The sequence below is a fragment of the Andrena cerasifolii genome, chromosome 5 (genome assembly GCF_050908995.1).
Source record: "Andrena cerasifolii isolate SP2316 chromosome 5, iyAndCera1_principal, whole genome shotgun sequence".
Lineage (NCBI taxonomy): Eukaryota > Metazoa > Arthropoda > Insecta > Hymenoptera > Andrenidae > Andrena > Andrena cerasifolii.
The window spans coordinates 13,489,629-13,512,896 of NC_135122.1; the positions used below are offsets into that span (position 1 = coordinate 13,489,629).

General features: G+C 44.6%; 1 protein-coding gene across 13 annotated transcripts in view; it reads right to left on the bottom strand.

The window, feature by feature from the left end:
- Positions 1 to 2,919: 2,919 nt before the first annotated feature.
- Kair1d (Kainate-type ionotropic glutamate receptor subunit 1D) overlaps positions 2,920 to 23,268 on the bottom strand; it is a 223,983-nt gene continuing 203,634 nt past the window's right edge. For 6 of the 13 annotated variants that reach the window (XM_076811592.1, XM_076811597.1, XM_076811595.1 and 3 more), the window contains 16 exons: positions 22,833 to 22,988; positions 9,697 to 9,778; positions 9,281 to 9,439; positions 8,993 to 9,174; positions 8,195 to 8,352; positions 7,956 to 8,097; positions 7,544 to 7,846; positions 7,166 to 7,384; positions 6,874 to 7,080; positions 6,699 to 6,783; positions 5,601 to 5,877; positions 5,327 to 5,525; positions 4,303 to 4,546; positions 3,877 to 3,992; positions 3,354 to 3,503; positions 2,920 to 3,206 (listed from right to left, as the gene is read on the bottom strand). In XM_076811592.1, coding sequence (XP_076667707.1) covers positions 3,024 to 3,206; positions 3,354 to 3,503; positions 3,877 to 3,992; positions 4,303 to 4,546; positions 5,327 to 5,525; positions 5,601 to 5,877; positions 6,699 to 6,783; positions 6,874 to 7,080; positions 7,166 to 7,384; positions 7,544 to 7,846; positions 7,956 to 8,097; positions 8,195 to 8,352; positions 8,993 to 9,174; positions 9,281 to 9,439; positions 9,697 to 9,778; positions 22,833 to 22,988 — 2,862 coding nt within the window. In that variant the 3' untranslated portion in view covers positions 2,920 to 3,023. Of the gene's footprint in view, positions 3,207 to 3,353; positions 3,504 to 3,876; positions 3,993 to 4,302; positions 4,547 to 5,326; positions 5,526 to 5,600; positions 5,878 to 6,698; positions 6,784 to 6,839; positions 7,081 to 7,165; positions 7,385 to 7,543; positions 7,847 to 7,955; positions 8,098 to 8,194; positions 8,353 to 8,992; positions 9,175 to 9,280; positions 9,440 to 9,696; positions 9,779 to 13,722; positions 16,913 to 22,823; positions 22,989 to 23,268 lie in introns of those variants that run through there. The other 7 variants (XM_076811602.1, XM_076811600.1, XM_076811601.1 and 4 more) reach the window with 5 other exon arrangements.

Sequence of the window (23,268 nt, forward strand, 5' to 3'; positions counted from 1 at the left end):
GCCTGGAAGGTGCGTCTATAAAGGTGGCCCGACGCGACGCGGCCGGGCATAGAGAGCCCGAGTCGCCGTGAGCCGACACGGGATTCCTGAGTGTCTGTGTCATCGGTTCGACTGCAACCTCGTAAACTCGGGGCATTAAATGCGGCTTTCGGCGGCCGGGGAACGGGACGAAGAATGTAGAATGTAGAATGTAGACCGATCGGGCTGCGAGCTGGCTACGCTCACCTTGGGGATCTGTCCCTTGCAAACTGGCCAATTTTTACCATCCGCGCGCATCGGCTCACCTTCTAATGCCTCTCGCGGGGAAAGGTCGCTGCAGTAGTTGCGCCAATTCCAATTAACTTTTTCGCATTCCGGGGTATGGGTGTCTATTGTACAGGGTGCGTCAAAGAGGTTGGTCGGAAATTTGGACATGGAGCTCTGTGTGTTAGTGGAGGGAAAAGAAATTTGTCCCACGAAAGGGCTTTGTAAGACGAAAAGAAAACTGGATTTTATTCCCTAAATAAATTTTTTAAATCACCTAATGAATTTTATTGAATTTGCATTAAACATATTTGTATCCCTTCGACTCGGCTCCCCCCAAGATTAAATGCTGAGTGCACCGCTGATTAGCCCTACTAGGGAAAATACTGTGAATTCGAATCGGGTAAATTAAATTTCTTGGATTACCTTTCGCTTGTCTTTTATTTAATTTTTTTTTGTTGTAGTTCCATACGTGGTGTATGTATCGCAAGTTTTTAATTATGTTAAGGAATGTACTCTTTGAGAGGGTTACTACAAAATGAGAGTTATCCTTAAGAGTTAGTGTTTATTATTTATTGTTAGTCGCGAAGGCGTTACTTCCATACAGAATTTTTAAGACAATATGCGACGGAGGGAAATTGCCACTTTCTTTTTAAGTTAAGGGAGTCGTGACCTATAGGTGGGCGAAGCGGATTACCTGGAGGTTTCATCGCCGATCCACTATGGAATTCGATGTGTTCGAGAAGTATTTTATATTCCCGTAAGGTGTATGGAGATGTGCATTTATACCGAACGTAAAACCTAACTTGTCACTTTACTGCTCCCACTTTTATGCGTATAAGATAGTTTCAGTCAGACACGTGCGTATCTGAAGGAGCTTCGTGCTGTTTTATGGATCACCGTCTAAACGAAGAATGTGATGCGACGCGTATAATCTTGGGATCTTATGACATAAAGCCGTAGCTGTCTTTTTTTTGGTTTAGCTCTGAAACTCTGCCCAGAGAACCCCGAATGCTTTCATATTTTCCGCGCGTCTGCTCTTTTTTGCTGGAATGCAAGTAAATGCTTCTCTCGTATTTTTAAGTGCCCATCTTTCCTCTCTCCTGGCCCTGTTTACCTTTATGTATATTCCTAGTACGCTAGGTGTTCGTCCATTTTGAAGAGCCACGTCATCCAGTTGGTGCGCAAAGCGACAAGTCCCTCGTGTACGTGCTGGCTACGATCAGACAAAAGAACTAGCAAGCGGCAGGCATTGTCCTCGTTGAAATGCCATTGAAAGCGAAATCTCGAGTGCTGGATATCTGTGTTGCGTGTCTCTAGCTGGTGAATTTACCTGTTGGCGAATCCGGTTGGCCACTTCAAAATGCCTTTAACAACGAGGAAGAGAGGGACTTTCACAGAAAACAGTGTCCAGAGGATTTTACCATGGATTCGTACCTGTACAACAAAATATAAATTTTCGTACACTTTTGAGTATTGCTTTTGTAACTCAGTTTATATGTAGGTAACCAAAGAATTTCTTGTACGTCTATTAATCACAGGAACTCACTTTCTCAGAAATAGAAGTCGATTTGAAAAAATCTTACACTTTCGACTACTTGCTTTACGAACAAGTCTACGATTCCACCACTTGTAGCATAACTTATAGTATCCTGTCTAGTAACTAAAGTTTCAATAATGTGGCAGAAGTTGCCATAAATTTAGTATGTCACAGGATATAACTTTTCCTTAGTAGTGTCTTGGAATGTTCGTGCTAAGGGACGCCTAGTGAAAGGCTACCCACTGAACTTTTTCAGCTATCGAGCGCCTAGCAGCAGATAGCCCGCACAACTAGTGTCGCTAATGTCGATACGGTCGGTAGCACCGTCGCTGTCGATAGTGTCGAGAACGCTAGTAGGTACCGTCGTTATAAATTAGATTCAAATACTATTTAAAGCCTACAGGAGGCATTGGAGAGAACTAACATCCAATATAAAGTTTTGTCACATACATCGGGGCCTCTAAAGACCACTTTGCAATTTCCTGTCGCATGCAACGTTATCGATGCAGAACAGAATACGATTGTAACGCTGCTGGCGGCTAGAACGAAACTTAAATATAGCGAGATTTTCAGTGATTCCTCGATATAAGCTCGATTTATGGTCTGGTTATAAGCTCGTCGATATCCCCGACCAATTTGAACATTTTATATTGTTTATTAGTTAATTTTCGATCATTTTTATTACAGTATTGCACTATTTCGTCAGTCCTACACTACTCTCACAATAATATCCATATTACTCCTCCACTACTCACATAATATCACACCCACATCACTCCTCCACTATTCTACCATCATTTCAACTGCACTCACTCTACTTACACTACTCGCATTACACCCACATCACTCCTACAATATTCTCATACCATTTCCACCCTCAAGTCACAACCACACTACACGCAAATCAGTTCTACACGTTTTACTACAACTTTCAACATCATTTTTAATTACCAAGAAGTCCCGGACAGAAAAATTAAATCGAAGAACTAGCATCTCTTGCAGGTGCAGCGCGAAATTCTGCCTTTCGTGCTACACATTCAGGAGATGTATTGTGTGTTGTTGTATTTTTAACGATATGGGAATAACAGGCATATGGGAAGACACTGAATAGGATGCAAATGAATTAAACTGGAGCGTTTGAGTTAATTGTAAACGTTTAGTTTTATTTGTACTTGTACATTCAATGTTTCAATAATATTTAATGCTCATGCTTCGATTTCCTTCATATTCTTTGGTACCGTCAGTTGGCGTCGGTGTTGGAGGTTCTAATTACAGGTATGAAGCCGTACGGAGGTGTGCAACCTCTAGTGCTCGCCTCCCCGCTTCTATTCGACGATCCCTTTCTCCTTCTGACTGGTTTAGGTGAACTGCTGCACTTTACAATGAACTTGAATTCGGCAGTCAGTTCTTCTCTGAATGAAACCTAGGAAACATTTACGTGTTTCAGTATACAGATCATACCAGAACATTTTATAATACTATCAACAACTTCGAGGATATTCCCGAGTATCTATTTAAATGGGGTACCCTGTATAAATAAATTAAAATAGAGATAGCTTATTCTACTTACATTTTCGCGTCTAGATGTAAAAACAGTTTCCCAAACTAGCTCCAACATGGTGTAGAAAAAGGAAATAGTAACGCCTACAGTTAATACTAAGAAAACACCCCCCACGTTATCAAGATCCAGTTCTTCCGCTGCACTTTGACCACCGTCCTCCTACGAATAATTCGTACATTCCCTTTGTTACTTCATTATTGAAATCACTTAACTATTTTCATGTCAATAGCAGCTCTATAGATAATTCATCGTATTGCTATATTTTAGTGTAATAAATTCTTTAACACAGATCGTTTATACTTTCCTAACATTACTACTCGGCTTCGTCCGATATTTAGATTTTAATTTTATAAAAAAAAAATTTTTTGTGGAAAATAGTCATATTCATCTGGATTAGCTAGACATAATGGGCTGGGATGCATGTCGTGGCACCAGAGTTTATCGTTTGAAAGTTTGTAGGCGACAGACAAACACACAAACACTTTCTGCCTTTATATATTAAGATTTCGTTAAATCCTCCATCTATACATACCCGACACTTTCCTCCTCCTCGCTTCTGCGTCCACCACTTTGTCTTGAGTTCGGTGATCAAGCCGCTTTGCTGCAGCTTCAGCACAGCAGTGTTCAACGCGTGACGATATGGCGAATCTAAAGCAATTATAATCGTTATCATTAAAAAACATAAAGAACCATTGATGCAAGAATATTCGCTGACTACTGTCATTGTAACCACTTTAGGAGTTACTATGATATGCGTGCATAGATATTTTTCTTAGACAAAAGTCCCAAAGGAATTCATTTCTAGATAATAGACATTTAAATTTAAGTTCAGGAAGAATAGATCTACGAACAACTTGTTCAGTAACTGAATGATATTGAATCCCACCGGAGCGAACATCGGGCTTCTGTACATTTACAACCACTCGACAGAATTACGCATCAATCGACGAACGCTTACATTTCTTCATGGCGATTCCATAACCCTTTGCGTCAAGGAGTCCACCGATCTGCGTCACGTTGCAATACCTCTCGGTGATGTACTCTATCGAGCTGGATTCCATCAGGAACGCGTAGTCCTCCCTGAGCACTTTCTTCAAGCCCGAGTCATTGTCAGGTGGCAGAACTTCCTCCGCGTTCGCCTGCATGTAGTCGAACATCTCCTTGTACGTCGAGTAGTTGGAATCCTTGGAATGGGCATAATTCTTTGAAAAAACTGAATTAGAACGAACGACTCCAAGTTTCATTTGCCTGGCACGCGACACTAATTGTCTACCGTTCTGGGCTACCATCCAGTTAGCACAGGGTTTTAAAAACAGATATCTTTCGTGTTACAACATCGATTAATGAACAATTGTATTAAATACTATTTATCTATCGGGGAATATGCGATGTACAATTGGGAAGGGGCATTCCAATCTAAACTATTCTCAAGTTAGCATTAAGGTTTGTATTATTGGATTTCTATTACGTACTCGAGCGTTGTTTCAAACACATTAAATTATTGACAATGAGATAACAGGGGTTCAAGGAATCGCATCTAATTCCTACGATTATCCACTAAACATTATTGGATTATGGTTACCTTGAACCAAGAACGTATTGTTTAAGAAACCTTTAGGAAGTTGTGTTTAAAAATATCGCTAGGTTGCATTGAATTTTTCTGAATTCTTTTCCTTCGTTACAATAATGAATTCTTAAACAACTCGTTCATAGTGACATCTCACAGGGCGGTTAATCATTGTGGATTAAATACAGCGTCTATATTAATGTTCTCTGGATTTACGCGAACTCAGATTGCAACGGTGAAACGGCAACTAATTAAAACTTATAAATATCTCTTACATTTGAAACAAGTACATCTGGCGCTGTAATGATCCTGTAGAATTCGTCGCTACTAACAGCTACGTTATTCATTCTGTACATTCGATATTCACTGGCATTCCTCTGACGAATATAACAAGTACATCCGTTGGGACACTTACTTTGAAAAACATCAGCGTAGATCCTCCAGTCTTGGCACCGTATTTGATTGTCTTCTTCTTTGCTAATTCCTCGACGTTGGAAAATGGTGACACTAATGTCTCGACGGTCAAAAACGCCGCCAAGTTAGCTGTGTAGGATGACACCATGATCAGACAGAAGAACCACCAGGAAGTAGCCACCATTCGCGTGGAAAGTCCACTGTTAATCATAGGAAATTAATCAGCATTGCAACGAACTGGTATCGGTTATGCATGTCGAGAAAATAGCACTTACATTGGCGCGATCTCAGACCCCTGCTGCATAATGCTTCCAATCGTGAACCAGAGGGAATTTTTGAAGGTGAATTGATTCTCCAGCTCTTCTGGCTCCTCTATACACGGATAGGGATTGTTCCATTCAGCTGGACACAATCGTCCAATTACGAATAGCAACAACGACACGGATATGTATGCTCCTATCAAGTACCACCAAACGCCAGCCGAAAATGGTGACAGGAAGGAGAACAAACTGGGCGGTGTTTTCGTTGGTTTTCGGTATAAAATGCTTATCCCTGCGGAAATAAACAACTGTCATAAGAACGTAAATCTGATGTGTCCAAGCCTCATTTTCTGATACCGTAAACTGGGAGAACATGGACAGTACTGGGTAACATTGGCAGCTAATTAACATATTTTAAAGAAGGAAAACGATAAAAATTGTATGCACTTTGACACTTGTAGAGCATTCACAAAATAGGATCAGCGACCTGGAACGAAATGTGTTTTTCGCTTCGTTTCGGTTCAGCTTCGATAATAATAATTTCGTTTCGGTTAATATCGTTCCTGCTGAAAAATATTTCGTTTCCATTGAAACGGGAACGACTTTTCTTCCGAACTGGTTATTTCATATTTATAAAAAAAACTCATATAAGCTTATTTTTAACAATTTCACTGCATGTGGTAGTTATATTTTAAAATATTATTTGAGTTTTGAGACTGGCACCCGAAAGCCTCGAACAATATAGACTGTATAAAAAAAAATAGATTGCGCAGTATTAAAATCCGAATTCACAAATTTCACTGTTTCTGTTCCGGAAAAATATTTCGTTCCTTTCGTTTATCGTTTTCGTTACTGTTCCGTTTCGGGTCACTGGGATAATACTTCAAGCAAATGTAATAATGTGAATTTTTATATCATACAGCAAAATGTTTCAAAAACATGTCAATGTTCCCCCAGTTTACGGCATTCTAAGATCGTTCAAGTTACAGTCCTTTAGAAACAGAGATATCTGTTCCGCGAAGAAACCTAGAGGGTGCTATTTAAACTGTTACTTCGTTGATGGCTAAAAGGCTTCTTTCCACAACGATGTATCTCAGTTCTACGAAATCATACCTAAGTTCATGAAAGGCATCGTAAAATCCACGCCAGCTTCCCGCTCCGACGTTATAGTTAGATCAGTAATAGCCAGATCAGCCGTCTGCAAAAGATTTCAAGCGGATGTTATACGTCAAGCCACTTTCTTCTATTAATTACAGCATGCCTCGATGTAGTTGTCAGCCTAACTAACACCAGCGATTATTTTCCCCAGCATCCCCGTATATTTTTTCGTCTTTTTCGAGTAGGATCCATAAACATTGTCAGCTTGCACCTCGAAGGTGTAATTGAAGCCCAGCATCTTGCTGAGCTCCTGAATGATGTCGATACCAAACCCCTCGTAACGATCGTTCCCTGTCATCATGTCTGCGGATTTCTTCAGCATGCCGTAAGGGTGGCTCTGCAAAAATTCAGAGAAATGAATCCACTCGAACTTCCCGGCTAAATATAAATTAGCAACCTTGAAAGATCGTTTCCCAACGTACGATGGCTATCAAAACGATGAACGTTTTGTTCTGCAAGCTGAACTCAATATCCGAATTAATGGGATGATTCTCTGGCAGCCATTCGATGGAGTTAGTGCTGTTCCATGTTCCTATCTTCTTCACACCACCCTCTGCCACGCGTACCACGTCCAATTGGAAATCGCTACGAAACCCAGCCGTGTCGAACTTAATCAAACCGGTCAAACCAACCGTCTCGCTCTGAAAACGATCAACGGGGATCTCAACGGAGGCTTCTCAACGCCCCGTCGAACGTAACTCGGTAGCCGAGAAATTTTTAATAATAGTGATTAAAGTAAACGGGAAATAACGTTTTAAGAACTTGGTATGTCACGAAATACGCGTGTATAATAAGCTTACCAGACGCATAAAATTACTCAGACTGTAGCCATGCTCCCAGCTTAAGCTGCCATTACAGGGCAACTGTCTCACGTCACCCTTAATAGCGTCTTTCAAACGTTTGAAGGCCCTCGCGAAAAGTTGCACAGCATCGTACACCAGGGCAGGTTCGACTCGTAATTGAGAAGGATCATTTAAACCCCATTCGTTCTTGTGCATCGCGACGATGCTCGTTACGACGGGATTCTCGGGATCGATTAAGCGTACTCCGGTGAAATTCACCCCCGAGAATTGATAGGGCTCTAGGTCCAGAGTTTGCAAGTCCTGGAAGGACGTGATCGTTGAGGGAAAGAAGAAATCTATCAAGCCGCCAAATGCCACGAAGTACGTAGCTAAGTAGCTTAACGTAGAATATTAATTAGGAAGGAGTTACCAGAGAAGTCACTATGATCTTGTTCTTGTCTGACATAATACCGACTTGCTGCGCCTGCTTCAGCACCTCAGCGAGCAGATCGATGGAGCAATCGATGATAATATTCTCGATTTCTTCGTCCTTCATCTCCCGCATCACCGCCCTGCGCAAGGTTCGATGCCGTACGATTAACTCCCTTCGCTTCCTTCGAAGAATGCAGATTAATCGAACTCTGGTGGATGCTAATTACGTGTACGGACCTGTAACTTGGACCGCTTCCTAAGTGGTACAAGAAAATCGTATGACCCCGGGCATCCCAACGTTCCAGCAAACGATGAGTACGGATAAGGCTGTCGATGCTTTCGTACAATACTCCGAAGGACTTCCACTCGAAGTCGGTGATCATTTGATCGAATACCTGACGACATAATGGAATATTCTTTTGATAAGATCGAAGCGCATAATCACTGTGCACTTTACGAAAGGTCTAGATTCTTCAGCACTGAAACTGTAGTACTTGATCAAACGATAAAGACCGCAGGTATAATATTAATACTAATTTTCACCATCAGTTTCTTACGCGAAATAAATTCGAAACTAAATTCACGGCGAACGCGGAAATCGTGTAAGCTCTCGGAACAGTCCCTCTCAGTGGCGCGCTCAGTATTTAATCTTGGGATAGCCGAGTTGAACGGATAAAAATATTTTTCATCATTAGGTGATTATACAAATTTATTTCAAGAATAACATCGAGCTTTCTTTGCATTTTACAGAGCTCTTGAATTACTTCAGTCGTGGTAATCTCCTTTTCTCTTTTTCTTTCAGGGGTTCCAGAGACCCCTGCAAAGGGCGCGCCACTGATGCCTCTGGTTCCAAGCAGATCCACGAATTTCTATTTAAACGTATCACAGAATTTACATTAACGCACGACTTCCGGGCGCGGTTAAATAATCGTAAGTGATGTAGCAGCACGCGCGCTTAAGCAACGGCTTCCGAGTCTGAATAAATTGTGAAATCTACCCCCGACGAGTTGAAAGCGCTAGTCGCGTTCTACGTACCGCCGAGAGGGTCTCCGCGTGCGGGTACAAGTTTATCCCTTTACCGCGAACTTGCATGGGCTCCCATCTTGCATAAATATGCGGCATTTCCATGGTGTCGCACATGCTCTGCACGTGTTCCGAGGTGACTTTATTCTGGGGCCCGAAAATCGCCGCCACCCCCGTATCCAGCAGCTCGCATACTGAACATTTCAAAGAAATCCATCGAATTGAAAACGCCAGGGTGAGAATGCACACCGGGACGCGAAAGCCTTTCGGGAGCTGGCTGCCGACAATACTACCCTGTACCTTTCACAGATACTTCATAGGGGTCCGTGTTAACCTCGTTGGAGTCTGCCACGAGAAACACGTTGGCGAATTCCATGTTTTCATGCCGCTCTTTGTTCACCGCCTTCACGGACGTTTCGAAGGTTCGCTGGATGTCCCCGCCATTATCGAACAACCCTCCTAAAACGATCACGCGTGCATATAAATTAATCTACAGGTTCGTGGCGGTTCTGTAAGTAGTAAAGGTCAAGCATTCGAGCACGCGTAAGAACGAACTCGATATTTCGTGGTACACTCGAAGAGTGTAGTAAAGATCGTTTAATGGAGCTCGGGGTAAAGTGAACTCTTCTGCTACGCGTACACCCCTTCTTCCGGGGTGTACGCGTAGCAGAAGAGTTGACCCTCGATAATGTCTGATTTAACCCAAACTTTCTCACCTATGTGGACCTTCTTGGGGAACCCCAGAGCGCAGGAAATGAAGATCAACGGAAGACACTTGGCCAGCATCTTATAGTCATTCTGCACGTAAAATCGAACGATAAGCGCGTATTACGGAAGGCGTGCAGGGTGCAGAAAGCAAGAGTGAACGGTGATTAAACGGCCCCCGCGACTCCGTTGGAGGAGAGGCAATATTTGCAACAGCCTCGGCGCAAACCTCGATGTCAAACATTCTCGAGGGAACAGCGGGGTTTAATTTGATCGGTCAAGATTTACAAATCGACTGGCCTCCGCATAATGCCTGCCACTGAGACGCGATTAGCTTCAAAGACAGCCGGCGAACCGGCCGGCGCAGATTTATTTGCAATAAGATCGCGTGTACGCGCGATTCGGCGCGAGAGCAGCTCAAACAGAGCTGCCGGGGAGTCGAACGAGCACTTAACCGTACGACGTTCTGTAAACCGACCGGAAAGCATTTACGCGCTCGGATTCACGGGCCGCGTAAATATTTAGACCCGTCTAAAATCAGTCCTCCAATATTCAGTCCGGCTATTTATTTGAAACTATCGAAGGGGGCTTCGCACTCGTCAAGATCGGCTTCTCCTGGCGCGTCCTCGTTTTCGGGAGGGAGAGATCTTACCGTCCCCGATTTTCAACTAAATATGCCCCCAGATAAGAAGATTCCTATTTCAAGCAGAATTATAAAATTATTATCAACAACTCGACGCAGGAGAAATAACTTTAAGCCGCCCCTGCCGAATCAGCGATTTGACACGCAAGCTAGGACAAGTGACAGGATAATTTTGGAAGCGTGGGGCTTTTGCCGTGGCACGGGGCAGGCACGCGCTATCGGAATCCCTCGGATATACGACTGTCACCTTGCCAAACGCGCGCAGTCTGGCGCGTTCTTTTTCGCTCATTCATCCGCCGCCCCCGCTCTCGACATTCGCGCGGGCATTTTCGCCGGGCTGCTGGCCGCGATAGAGCGACGCTCGAACGTCGACGACAAAATCACGGCCTCGGGACGGGCGTTCGGTGCCAACGTGCCATATTCAGACGGCCGGTGCCGTCGAAAAACCGACGAAAACCTTTGAGTGCGCGCTACGACGCCGTTATATTTAGACGCGGGGCGTCGTCGCCGACTGCCGCCTGTCCCTTAAGCTCTGTGACATAGTTTTCGTTGAATCACGATTAACGACGCCTCCTCGCCGAGAATTCCCACGTTTAATTCCGCGTTTCCACAGGCAGGCGCGTACTTCGAGCACTTCGCGTTCCTTAAATTCATTCGGCGCTCTATTAACATCCCCGACTGTCGTCTGACATCTGTCTTCGACGCATTAGAGTCTATTTAAAACGTTTCGATTTCAGAACACTCAGAGAGACGCTCGGCTATCTTCGAGCTAGCAAAATTTAGAATTGAAAAGCTGCAAAAGCTATTTCTTCCCTGTTCTCGAAGGAGAACGTGGAGGTAACGTGGGACTGGCGGTTTAAGTAGTCGCTGTTGAAGGCGAGTAGGTAAATGACACTGTTAGTGTTTTTTTTTTAAAAAAATTAAGCACAAACATTTGAATGGAAGACTCAAGTCGAATATGCTACTGTCGGGTGAAAAGAATCGTTCGTCGTTTCATGCTCGAACGAGACAGTTAAGGGCACAATTGGGATGGTTAGAAGGGGGGAGAGCGAAGCGGGAAACCGTGCAAGGTGGAGGGACTTACCTAAAATTACAATCGCGCACAGCCGGTTTACCTGGAACAGAAGTTCGATAAGCGTGCTTTTCAGAACGAACGTCGCGGCATGCACTCTAATTCCGAACGCCACATCTCGAGTGGCTTTTCACTGCGCACACGCGGCTCTCCCTTCCAGAAACTCTCGGATTCATTTGTACACCGTGGCATGGCGGGCTGTTCGGCTCGAACTTGATTTATTGTTAGACCCGACGACGCCACGTTTCTTTTTTTTCCAACGACACACCGTTTCCATAGAAATTTCGAGCGACCGCACGCGTAGAATTCCCAGCTGACATTTCGCGCGTGCATCCAGCAGGTCGTCGCTAATGTCAAATGGCTGCTATTTTAAAACCAGCGCCGAGGAGAAAAAGCACGGAGGTGAAAAATACGAAAAACATTTATACTTGGTGCGTGCAGCAACGAAAATAGGACGCGGAGGATATTTTTATTACGATGAATACAAATGCTTCGGAACATTTAGAGAACGCGTGTGCCGCGCAATTTTTTAATATAAAAACCTCTCTACTTCATCCATTTGGGATTCCCCATTTCGTGCTGTTCCGGGGGGGTAATTTTTTATCGCGTATCTGTAAAACACCGGCGTATAATTCAGAAGCTTTTTGTGCGAAATAATTTATGCTTTCGTACCCCTTCGATGTCTACGTTCTATTTTAAACGCGCTAACTCGACTGCAACTTCCCGCTGGGAGGCAAAGGCTCGAACGAAGGGGGAGGCTGGTGGGTAATTAAACGCGTAAAAGATCAAGATGCGTAGATTAGCGAGGATGGATAAGAAGGCGTAAGGGGGGAGGGCGACAGCGGAGCGCAGGAAGACCCCGGCGAAGTAAATTAAATGGCTACGTTAGCGTTCAGGGGGAGGCCAAAGAGAAGGCAAGAGCCACGGAACTTGGATGCATTAGTGAATTAGTTACGTTAGCGGTTTGGGATTTAGTTCTCTAATCAAGAGAACGAAGAGTGAAGGCTGCGGCAATTGATGTAAAAGTAGAACTTCCCGGGGAGCAATTACGACGCGGTCGCTTTAAAGGTAGAAGTTTCTCTGTCCGTAATCAACGAGGGGATTATGGCGGCCGCGTTAAGTATATTACGCGTGGAATAATTTGCCGTTTGAACCGAAGGAGCCGGCAGTCTGTGGTTAATCGCGCAGCGTGTACCAAGTGCACCCTCGACAACATGTTATTCTGGAATAATCATAACTGATGCCTATCTCGATATACTTTGATGCGCGGAGGAGACTTGCATAAATAAATGATGGATGATATTACAAGACTTGCGAATACCACGCATCAATAATTCATATTTGAATAGCTATGATCCTTATCCACTGAAATATGAAATTTTCAACCGTTATAGAATGACATAAGATTACCTTACACAGTCTCTATGCTATTACAACACAACTTACACATTTTGATTACACTATTTACGCCAGACTCTGTTATTACAGGACGACTTACCATATTTTCTGAGGTAGGAACATCAGGATGCCCCGAACGTTTCAGATGTTAAGTGTACCTGGAATCAGGGCTTGAAAACTGTTATAATATCGATTTCGGTTACGAAGAACCTTTCTTCTGAAAATAACTGTTATGAAGAACCGAGATTTCCAACTATTATCTGTTTCGGTTACGGTTCCCATTTCCCTCCTCATATCGGTTCCATACCCGTTATTATTTCGGTTCTATATCGGTTCCGAAACGGTTCTAGAATCAATTCTTGTATCGAATTTTCTCTAATTGATATCATTAATCATTGTAGCCGCAGATTACTGTATATTTGCATAGTTTTTACAAAATCCTTATAAAAACAGCAGAAACTTTTAACTTCCATTCCTGAATAATATAGTGTGTGCGAATGCAAAAGATATGTAGCTGATTTATTTATTTCAACGTTTTATTAGAAATCAATGATACGTATAAATGTTTCTCCTGCTTCTGCAGGGATTTTGTAAAAAATATGCACATAGGTATACAGTAATCTACAGCTACCAATAATTAATGATATTAATTAGGGAAAAGTCGATACAAGAATTGATTCTAGAACCGTTTCGGAACCGATATAGAAACGAAAAGATAACGATTATGGAACCGATATGAGTAGGGAAATAGGAACCGCAACCGAAGCATATAATGTTTGGAAATTTCGGTTCTTCATAACAGTTATCTTGAGAATAAAGGTTCTCCATAATCGTTTTAATCGGAACCTTTATATAACAGTTTTAAACAGTTATTTTCGGAATCGTTTCACGCCTTGTCTGGAATAAAGTGACTTATGAAAGAAATGATAAAAAATCTTTTATTGAACCTTCTCCTTTCTCACCTTCGAACACTTCGTATAATACGCTTCGTTGAATTAAAGAGAAACACACATCTAGTGAGAATTTACAGACGATGAGTTTATTCACGTTTAATACGATGCTCGGTAGTACACTTTACGTAAGAAGTATAATCAATAGGCTCGTTAACAAACTCGTTTACGACGCGAACGCAACGTAGGCGATACAGACAATATTTACAGAGTACTTACGTGTAATATGCGGTGTTTGTGTCGTTAACGTGGGTCTCCCGTGTTTGTACGTTCTGCTCGGTGTACAGACTTCGACGGATAGTAAGAAAACGTCCTGAAGCCGGTAAAATGGAGGGCCTCGACGTCGTCGTCGATTGTACGTACGTGTACTCGAAATCGGGCATACATCCACGAATCGCGAGCATTCGGGCCGCTAATTGCATCGCGCCGATCTACCCGCGCGCGGTGAATTGCTGGCACTTGGAACCAGGCGGGCACCCGTGCACGTACGGCATTCGCGTGTGTTTACGCCTTAAGAGGAGGAAGACGGAAATTAATACTGCTCAGTTCATGGCGTTCGTGAATGGCAACGTGCCGGCGGCAAGACAGGCTCATTCGTTCCTTCGTTAGCTGGCCTAATCCCTTGAACGTGCAACCCTTAACGCGGGAAAATTGAAAAGTTACAGCGGAGCGAACCAAGTGGCCCCTTATGTACAAGAAATTTGCATAATTTAATTGGAAAGTAGAGCCAGTTTAAACAGAATTCAAAGTTGATGTTCCATTAATATGGACTTATAACACAGAGTGGCACAGAGCCTGCGGATTCTTTGATAAGCAGGAACTCGGTATAAAAGTAATTTCTTGCCGGAGAGATTTCCAGTTACAAACCTCCCTCGTCAGGGGGGTGGGACTCGTGAAGCGCGCTTAATTGTATAGGCAGGGGTGGAATTTGTCGCGCCACTAAGAAGCGGGCGATAAATTAATATAAACTTCATTAAATAGAAACGTACAATATGCAATACTTTGGCGTTCAAAGGATTAATTCAGTATCACGTTCGAAGATTGAATCCATTGGATTCAAGAGTGGCGCGCAGGTAGATCAGTGGAATTCGATGGTACGCAACGGCGAGGTTGAAAGGTTCGAACTCTTGCGGAAAGAGCGAGACTTGCAACCTCGATTGCGAAAAGGAAAGTATAAAATCACTCGTCCTATCTACACCCGGTTAAGTGTCGACGTGAAACGTTCGAATGGACACACTCCCTCGACACTCGCGCGCGTTTATCGTTTTATCTTACAGCATCGGAGAAGACGCTCGAATTAAGACCTTCACCAATCGACCGAACGCGCCCTCGCGATCAGATGAATCTCTGATGAACGTTCTATAATACAATGCCGTAGCACAGACGTGACCGTATAATTCGTAGTGTTAACGATTAGTACGATTATTTACACTAAATGTGTGCACCCGAACGCCATCGAACAGACAGAGACACTCGTGCGGCACCTTTCCGTTCGTATATTTTTGTTAATCTAATTACTAGCGACGTGCTCCCTTGATGAATTTAATGAGGTGATCGATGTCGGAACGATTTCGATTCACTTTCTAGGTGGGCACTTGCGCTCGCTGTTCAGCGGCGTTTCACACGCGATTCGATTGAGTCCACTCTTTCTCCTCGATCGCTCTCAACATGCATACAATAGTCGCGTGCTCGCGAAATATCGCGCGGAAGATATCGACGCGCGAGCAATCCTTTGCGTTCGTTTATCAAACAGAAAATAGCACAGGTGCAAGTACTAAGAACTCAGGTAGGCGATGTAACTGCGTTTCGCAGGGGGATGGGAGATGAACGGAAGGGTTGCAGAAAGTTTGAACAGTGGATGCAGAACAACCGACCCTTGGTCTGATTCCCTGCAATTGCGATATACTTTCTAAAGGCGTGAGAAACAAAATCGAAAAGTTATACGGAAGATCGGGAACGGAAAGGTTCATTACAAGACTTCCAACGTTAAAGCGGTGTATCCCGAATTAATGTTAGAGCCCGCGATAATTGCCTGTCGCAGATAAATGATAAAATCGCAATTAATTATGAGGGGTAGCCGTGAGTAATGTCATTTCCGAATTAGTCAGTTAGAAATACACATATCTGAAATCTCACAAAGTTCAAAAAGTGCGAGAATTAGGAGCTTGTATTGTATGCTATATGAGATGCTTTTTATAAAAAAAAAAATGCATCCAATGCATACGAACAGAACACAAGAAGTGATCATCGAATATTTCCTCTGCGTTAAAACTTTCCCTCGCTTCTTCTCCTGTCATCGATAGGAAACATAAATTAATTCTACGTGCTTATAAAAAAAATGACACTACTCCTGGTATCACCTACCCAGCAGACACAATTGTATATACCGATGAACCGCGAAAGATCTTAATGCTTATAAATACTCTCACTGCTTCGGTTACCACTTTCACAATTTTCTACGAACATGCGGGAATTATTCTATTTAACCACTTCGGTTACCATTTTCACAACGGAAAAGAAAAGAACATCTATTTTTACCACGAGCACCACAACAAAAGGTGAAGCCTGCGGCCTGCTTCCTCCTGCCCGTCGATCCTTCCGCTCGAACGGCGCGCATCGTTGTCACCCCCCCCCCCCTCGCTACAATAAATTTCATCGAGCCTCGATCAACGACCGAACGGTTCGTTCCTACAAACTGCTAGCCGATGATCTACTGTACTCGACGTCCGCGTCACTCGTAGAAAAAGAACGAAGAATTATAGACAATATAAAACAGGGAACAGACGTATGCATGCACAGTTCGGTGGCGAGTCCCGTTCTAGCCTGGGAGCAGTCCTCTAGCTTGTGTCCCATTTGCTCCCCCTGAGGCGTCGTTTCGCGACCGATTGCGTCGCGGTGCAGCCGATCGCGAACCGAGATCAACCCCTGACCGTCGCCCCTCGCGTCTAACGACCCTCCAGAGTTCAAGTCAGAGGGGCTTTCCCGACGAAATCCCTGTACTTGTTGCACACCGGGTACCTGCCCTCCTCGGAGACGATCGAGACGTTCGATTGCTGTCTCTCGCGGCGAACCAGGGTCTTGGTCTTCTTCACCGGTTTTTTCGTGCCGTTGCCACAGTCCAGGGCGTAACGCAGCTCGCTCGCCATCTCGGAGCACACGGACTTCTGCAAGTTGGAGGAAACCACCGCTGCGGGCTCTTAGTCGTACGGCCCTCTCTCGCGGAGCCTTCGTCAGCCGAACGCGATGACGCGTGCACCCGCGACGCGGTCAAACTTCTGCGCCGGCATCCGCCCGGCAGTCTGCTCGAGCCGTCAAGCTTTATCGACGCGATAACTTTTTATGAGCGAATGAGCGTAACGCCGCTAGCTGCATCCCGGAACGACAGCGAAGACGTGGCAAATTTCCGGGGACCACGAGGTTGCGTGAAATTTCGTACGCTTTGTGCGCCGGTGGATTGCAACGCGGAAAGAATTTGCCGATGTTTGTTCTCTGACTGTAATGAAAGAATCGGGCAGAATGTTTTCGAGACGTCTGCTGGAATTTTGTAAACGTGTTGGGACGGAGAGATCAAGGAATGGATGGAGTTGTATTGCAGTGTGGAGATTGATAAGTTTCAATTCCGATAAATCAAATGTCTTGGCAATGTTTCTGAAGGCAACAGAGATATTCAAGTGCAGCACATTTAAACCAGTGTTTCCTAAACTTTTTTGAATCGCGATCCACTTTTGCAATATTCAAATAACCTGCGACCCTCCGCCCCATACAAGTTAAGGAAAATTTTATGAGGTAAAGAAAACATATTAAAAATAAGTATTTCAGAATGTATATCTATCTTAATTATATTAAAAAAATAAACCAAAAAAAATTTAGCGACCCCCCCCAGAAAACACTCTGCGACTCACAGGTTGGGAATCACTGATTTAGTTGCTCTATTTTATATGAGTCTAAGGTTCGGGGTAGAAATTCAGAGATGTGTGTTCGCACGAAGGCAGGGATATATTTCTCTTTTGTTTTCATACGACGCGTCATGGCATCGAGCTGACTCCCCGACGATTAGGCAATTTGTTATGCACGTGCAATTCAATTATACTTTGCGCTAACTATGGACATCTGCGAGGAACAGGATGGATTTGGCAGCGATGGAAGGCAAGCATTCTTGTAATATTTATTTATACAATTCTCAGTCGAAATCGTGGTAGTTTGTGAACTTTCTTTTCACTAATTGTTACAGGGGAAGCATCCAAGTTGGAGTAGCATTCTTCTAAATTGGCAGTAGAATATCCAGTTCGCATCACAGGCACTTGAACTACATTAAGAACAGCAGGCATAAAGTAGAAGAGAAAATCATAATTGTGTGACTCAATGTACCGAGAATTATTGCATCCCTTTCCTCGACAATTCTTAGCTTATAATAAAAGTGAACAATGGTGGGAATGGTGAATTATTTTTTCGTTTCGTCTCTTCCTTTCCCTCTTTTTTTTTACCATAGAGAATAGCATCCCCCCTTCTCTACAAACGGAGGAATTGTATGCAAACGGAATGCTGACTCCAGGATTACTTACTTTCATAAACACTCAGGCATCTGAGATTCCAAACAGTCGAATAAACTGAATACGTTTGCAAGATCTCGTATTTCTACAGCAATTCCCCAACGATTCCATTTCCAGCGTCGCACGAGGACAAGCACGAAAAAAGTCTCTCGAAAGCGAAAAAAGAAAAGAGAGGCTGGCGAAAAAAGGGAGCTCTATCTAAGATACACATGCTCTACGATTTATTGATCGGCCAGTGCTGCGACAGAACTTGTAGCGGGAACAGAGTACAAAAGTTTGCTCACCTCCTGTGTATCCGTGGCGAGAGAGAAAGAGAGGCAAGAAACATTGCGACACAACTAACAATGTCATACTAAACTGTCACACATCGTGCGCGTGTCCTTTCGAGAATCGTACGTGATTCACTTAACGCCTACGTATTCAATGCAACCGCATTTAACCATCGGCTGGCGGTGCCTGGGTCCTTTCTGGCCCAGTATCGATTTTAATCCTTCGGTTAGCTTGGACACTTGTCGGAAACGATAAGAAGACGATCGTGTATCGAAGGAACGCATTTTCTAGCAGTAGTCTGTGTGTCGCGGGGAATCAAGGGACGAGTTCGCCTTAATCTAAAATAATATAAAATTCGTATGATGTTATTATTCGGCTTATAGGAGGGTCTGTTGGAAATATTTTACGTCGTAATTTCTGTAAGCTCGGCACATGATCAAACAGCGGTAGAAGAAGGTGATACATAGCGAGCCAAGTATATACTAATACCAGAAATTTACTGCAAACAAACGTATACATGTATCTAAAGAATATTCCAGGAATATTGGACTGGACGAGACATGCGAATTCGTCGTAAGAAATGGAATCGGAAAGTTCTTTACTGTTTCGCTGTACGAAGCTTTGTTTTCGAGATAGAAGCGACCGAAGTTTCGGCACTCGACTTCCGATGCATCCGCGACAGCCTGGAATTCGAGCGGCGGACGTCGGAAGCCGGATCTCGAAACTTTGATCACCCATATCTTCGGAACCAAGCCTCAGATTGCGAAACGGTAAAGGACTTTCGGATCCCTTTTGTTATAAGGAGCTCGCATGCGGCGACTTGGTCCGCGATGCTCAGACAATCTATACGAACACATCCATTAACAAAAGCAGTACCTATAAAGTGAAATGCACGCATTTCATTTTATAAACGTGATCGGCAAAATTCGCTAAAAGGAGACATTAACAATGGGTTAGAATTGACCGAGGCACCGCCATTGGGTTAATTCGTATGGTACAAGTTTACAAGCCGAAACATACGGAATCGTCTATCGAATAACACAGAGTTGTTTCGTTTCTCGCTAGGGAATCCGTGGGCTTCTCTTCCTGGACCTGAAATTTTCTCTTAACTCCTTCTTTTTCCCTTGGCTTTCCGGAGAAACATACGGACTCCGCCGAGGGGGTGGTGAACCGCCCCTCGAACTACACAATATTTACATACACAATAAAACGTTTGCAACCTGACGCTATACATTAATTATCTATCCGGTATAAAATCGTGATTGTTCCGTAAATATCTCGTTTTACTCTGCAGCACGTTAAATTCAGTCGCGATCGCGGCGCGTCCGAGCCGCGCCGCGCTCGATTTTGTATAAACAATTGCCCCGGGAGACTGTTCACTTCTCGCCGCGAGGCTCGAAGCTGGTCGTCAATTAACCTAAGGTTTTGATATGAGCAAATGGCAAACGCGTTGACCTTTCCAATTTCGGTGGCTGTGCCATTCGGCAGGCCCATGAATAAGAGATCTTGGCGGGGTGATGATAAATTTGGAAAAGTACCGAACTAACTCAGCACGGTTCTTCTCTTTGCTCTGATTAAGGGAGACACGAAGGGTGCCGTATTTTACTCGATCACGATTAGCTTCATTAGCAGATTATCGAAGCGAACTGATGATTTCTGAGGGGAAGAAAAACTGGAAAGGTCGAGGATCGTTGCTCTTTTTTTTTTTTGATTATACGTTTCGTTTAAACTTTCTACAGTTCGTGTCTGTCAGTGTTTCACACAGTTCTCGACCGCTCGTGGTGGAGTTCCTCCTTAGGTCCATCGGGTCAGATACGCTTTTCTCGGGCTTAGGAATCTGTATTTTTTTTTTCATGCTTTTTCAAAGGAGATCGCTATACCGTCCGTTAGTGTAGATCGGTAAAAGCTTCGCAGATCGGTTTCCCCGAGGATTTCTGCTTCTAGAACAGAACAGCAAAATGCTCGGGTAAGATTGCGTTAGGTGGATCAGATCGATGAATCGAATCGGCGCGGGTACAAAGTACGCGGACGCGTATTACCACCCGATAAGAAACGAAATCTAAAAAACCGTCGCCATAACAATTTACCAAGCAGTTTACACGAAACGAGTGCTTCTAGATAGAGAGGAGAAGGCAAAGTGCAGCGAACGAAACGTGGGGAATACGACGTGCAATCTTCGCCGGGTCACAGAACAAGGCCAAATCCTGGAAGTCAGCTCAATAAACCAGTGGTAACAGAAAGTGTGGAGAACATTCCCTTTTCAATACACTCTTTCACGAAACCACAGTTTAACGGTGCGCGCAAGACGAGCTTAAACCCGTAGCGAACCAAAAACGAGAAGATTCCTTCTGTTCGAATGAACGAAAGAATCGGAACAAAGGACTTTTTTATTTTCAACCATTCTATCTCGCTCAGAGCATTAAAAGAGTTCCATTATCCTCGAATAAGCTCGCTCTACAAAATTACAGAACGCAGAATTGCTTCCTCATAAAAGCCTTGCTCTCCTGTCCTCGACGAGCACCAATTTAACATGTTTGACCAAAGTATATCATTTATCTACTATTTCCGCAGCGAGACTAGTTCCCCCGTGGCAAGTTGACCGTTCACCATCGAAAATGAATCGCGCGGCTGGAATCTTGAACCGTGAGTCGCAATTTCAGAAGAGAATCCCTCGATTCTCCCATTTCTACCCAATTGTTCCCGGAGGAGGTAGCTTGCTCTCGATTGTGGCGTGATTTTCGAGGGAAGCCAGTATAAAGCACGAACGATTAGCAGGTTCAGGTTCGGAGGGAGTATCGCGGCTACTGTGTTGCGGTCTGGAGTAAGCGTGGTCCAAAGAGGAACAGCAATACCGGCCGTTTGTTGGCTCGTGGGATTGTTTGCTCTCGAGCACGCGGGGTCAGCGGCGCAAAGCTGCATATCCGTATTTGTGGACGAGCCCTTCTCAAATACTTGCCTGTTTGCTTGCCGCTCGAATGTACGCAAACGGTAGCTCGAATACATATTGTAGACACGCGAGAGCCATCGCGCACGCGAGTTTCCGCCGCGTTGCGTTTCGCCACGTCGCTCCGCGCCTTAATTTCATCCCTGCCATGCGCCGCGGAATTTTCGCCCTCGAACGCTTCGAACGGCCCCCGTTTCCCTCCTTTCGCGACGCGACGGATTCAGTTCTGCCATCGCCTTCTTACAGCCCGGGAGGAATGAGAAGTCGATGCCCCACGACGGTTCCCGTTCATCCCTGGAGACACGCGATTTCCGAGCGCGTTCGAGCGCGAGGAATAGCCCCGAGAATTTTGCTCCGAACATGTTCGCGATCGATGTCGTATTAATATGAATTCTCATGGCGAAAGAAGATTTCAGTGCCAGAGAGGAGGGTACGATGCAAATTTTTTGTTAGAAGGGGATGGATGAAGCGTGTAACACTTGGCGTGGACATTTCCTTCGCTACGCAATCACTGATCCCCCCGCCCCCCATGGCTCTTTTCTTTCGTTTCTTTAAATTGCTTCGGAGAGAACGAATTGTTGCCCGGCGCGGAACTAATCAAGCGAACCGGATTCATTGCCCTTGGATTTTCATTCTGATGTAAATTACTCGCATAACCGAGGATCGGCTGCGCGATGTTGCAGCGACCCGTCAGTGAATTTTTCCTTCGCAATAATTAAATCCCACAGCTCCGCAATATCCTGCACACTACCCCCCGCACCAAGGCTCCTCGAACACAGCGAAGCCCGAAGAAGGATAATAGAGCGGAACCGGTTGAAAATTAGCAACGTGGCGTCTGTAAACGATATCCAGCGAAGAATAAAGACGCTCCACGCTTCGATGTCTCCTCGCTTGTCTCCCGCTTCAAACCCGTTCGACTCGAATGGAGATGGACGAGGGGAGACCAGACAAAGATAATCAGAAGCTTGGAAATTGGCATCGCGGTGGTGATCAACGATGCCTCGTCTGAAGTTGCCGATGACCACCGCGAGTGTCCTCCAGAAACAAAGAGATCAATCTACTATCCGGTGTGCTCCCTTTGTCGGGGGTACGCGCTTAGCGAGACGCGACTCATCGGCGGGGACGGTAGAACGATCAGACCCGAGTGGTTTTGTATTTGCGCCGTGACCATTAAAGAGTAACTCCACCATCGCGCGAACATCAACTGATGTATTCGCGCGGTATGTCGGGGTAAATCGCGTCGGGATCGAGGTGCGTGTTGGACAACGTTACTTCAGGCGCTATCACGCCTTCTTCGACGTGCTATCTGACCTCACTCACCCGTTCCTCTATGGCGACCTTCCTGCTCTTCCAGACGAACTCGCATACCGCTATCACGCAAGCGATCCCCATCCCGCCCATCAGAACCACGAACACGCCGCCGACGTTCGCCAGGCCCAGCTCGTTCGCCGTCGAGCTGCTCTTCGACGTTTCATCCTGGCAACAGACAAGCAATTCTCGCTCTAGAGTGCCTCCAAAGTCGCTCCAGACGCGGGTCTATGCGGTCTTGAAGCGTTTTTCCTGTTCATCGATTTCGAGACGCAGGGAAGAACGTAGAAGAAGTTTCGATAGAAGAATATTTCTGGCACGTTCGTGCCAGTGATTGATCAAAGTGGTGTGACAGAATATTAGTGTCCGGAAGTGAACAGAACAGTAAACTTATTAATACGAGCGCAATAAGCGAATGCACGAATTATATAATTATACTGATCGAGGC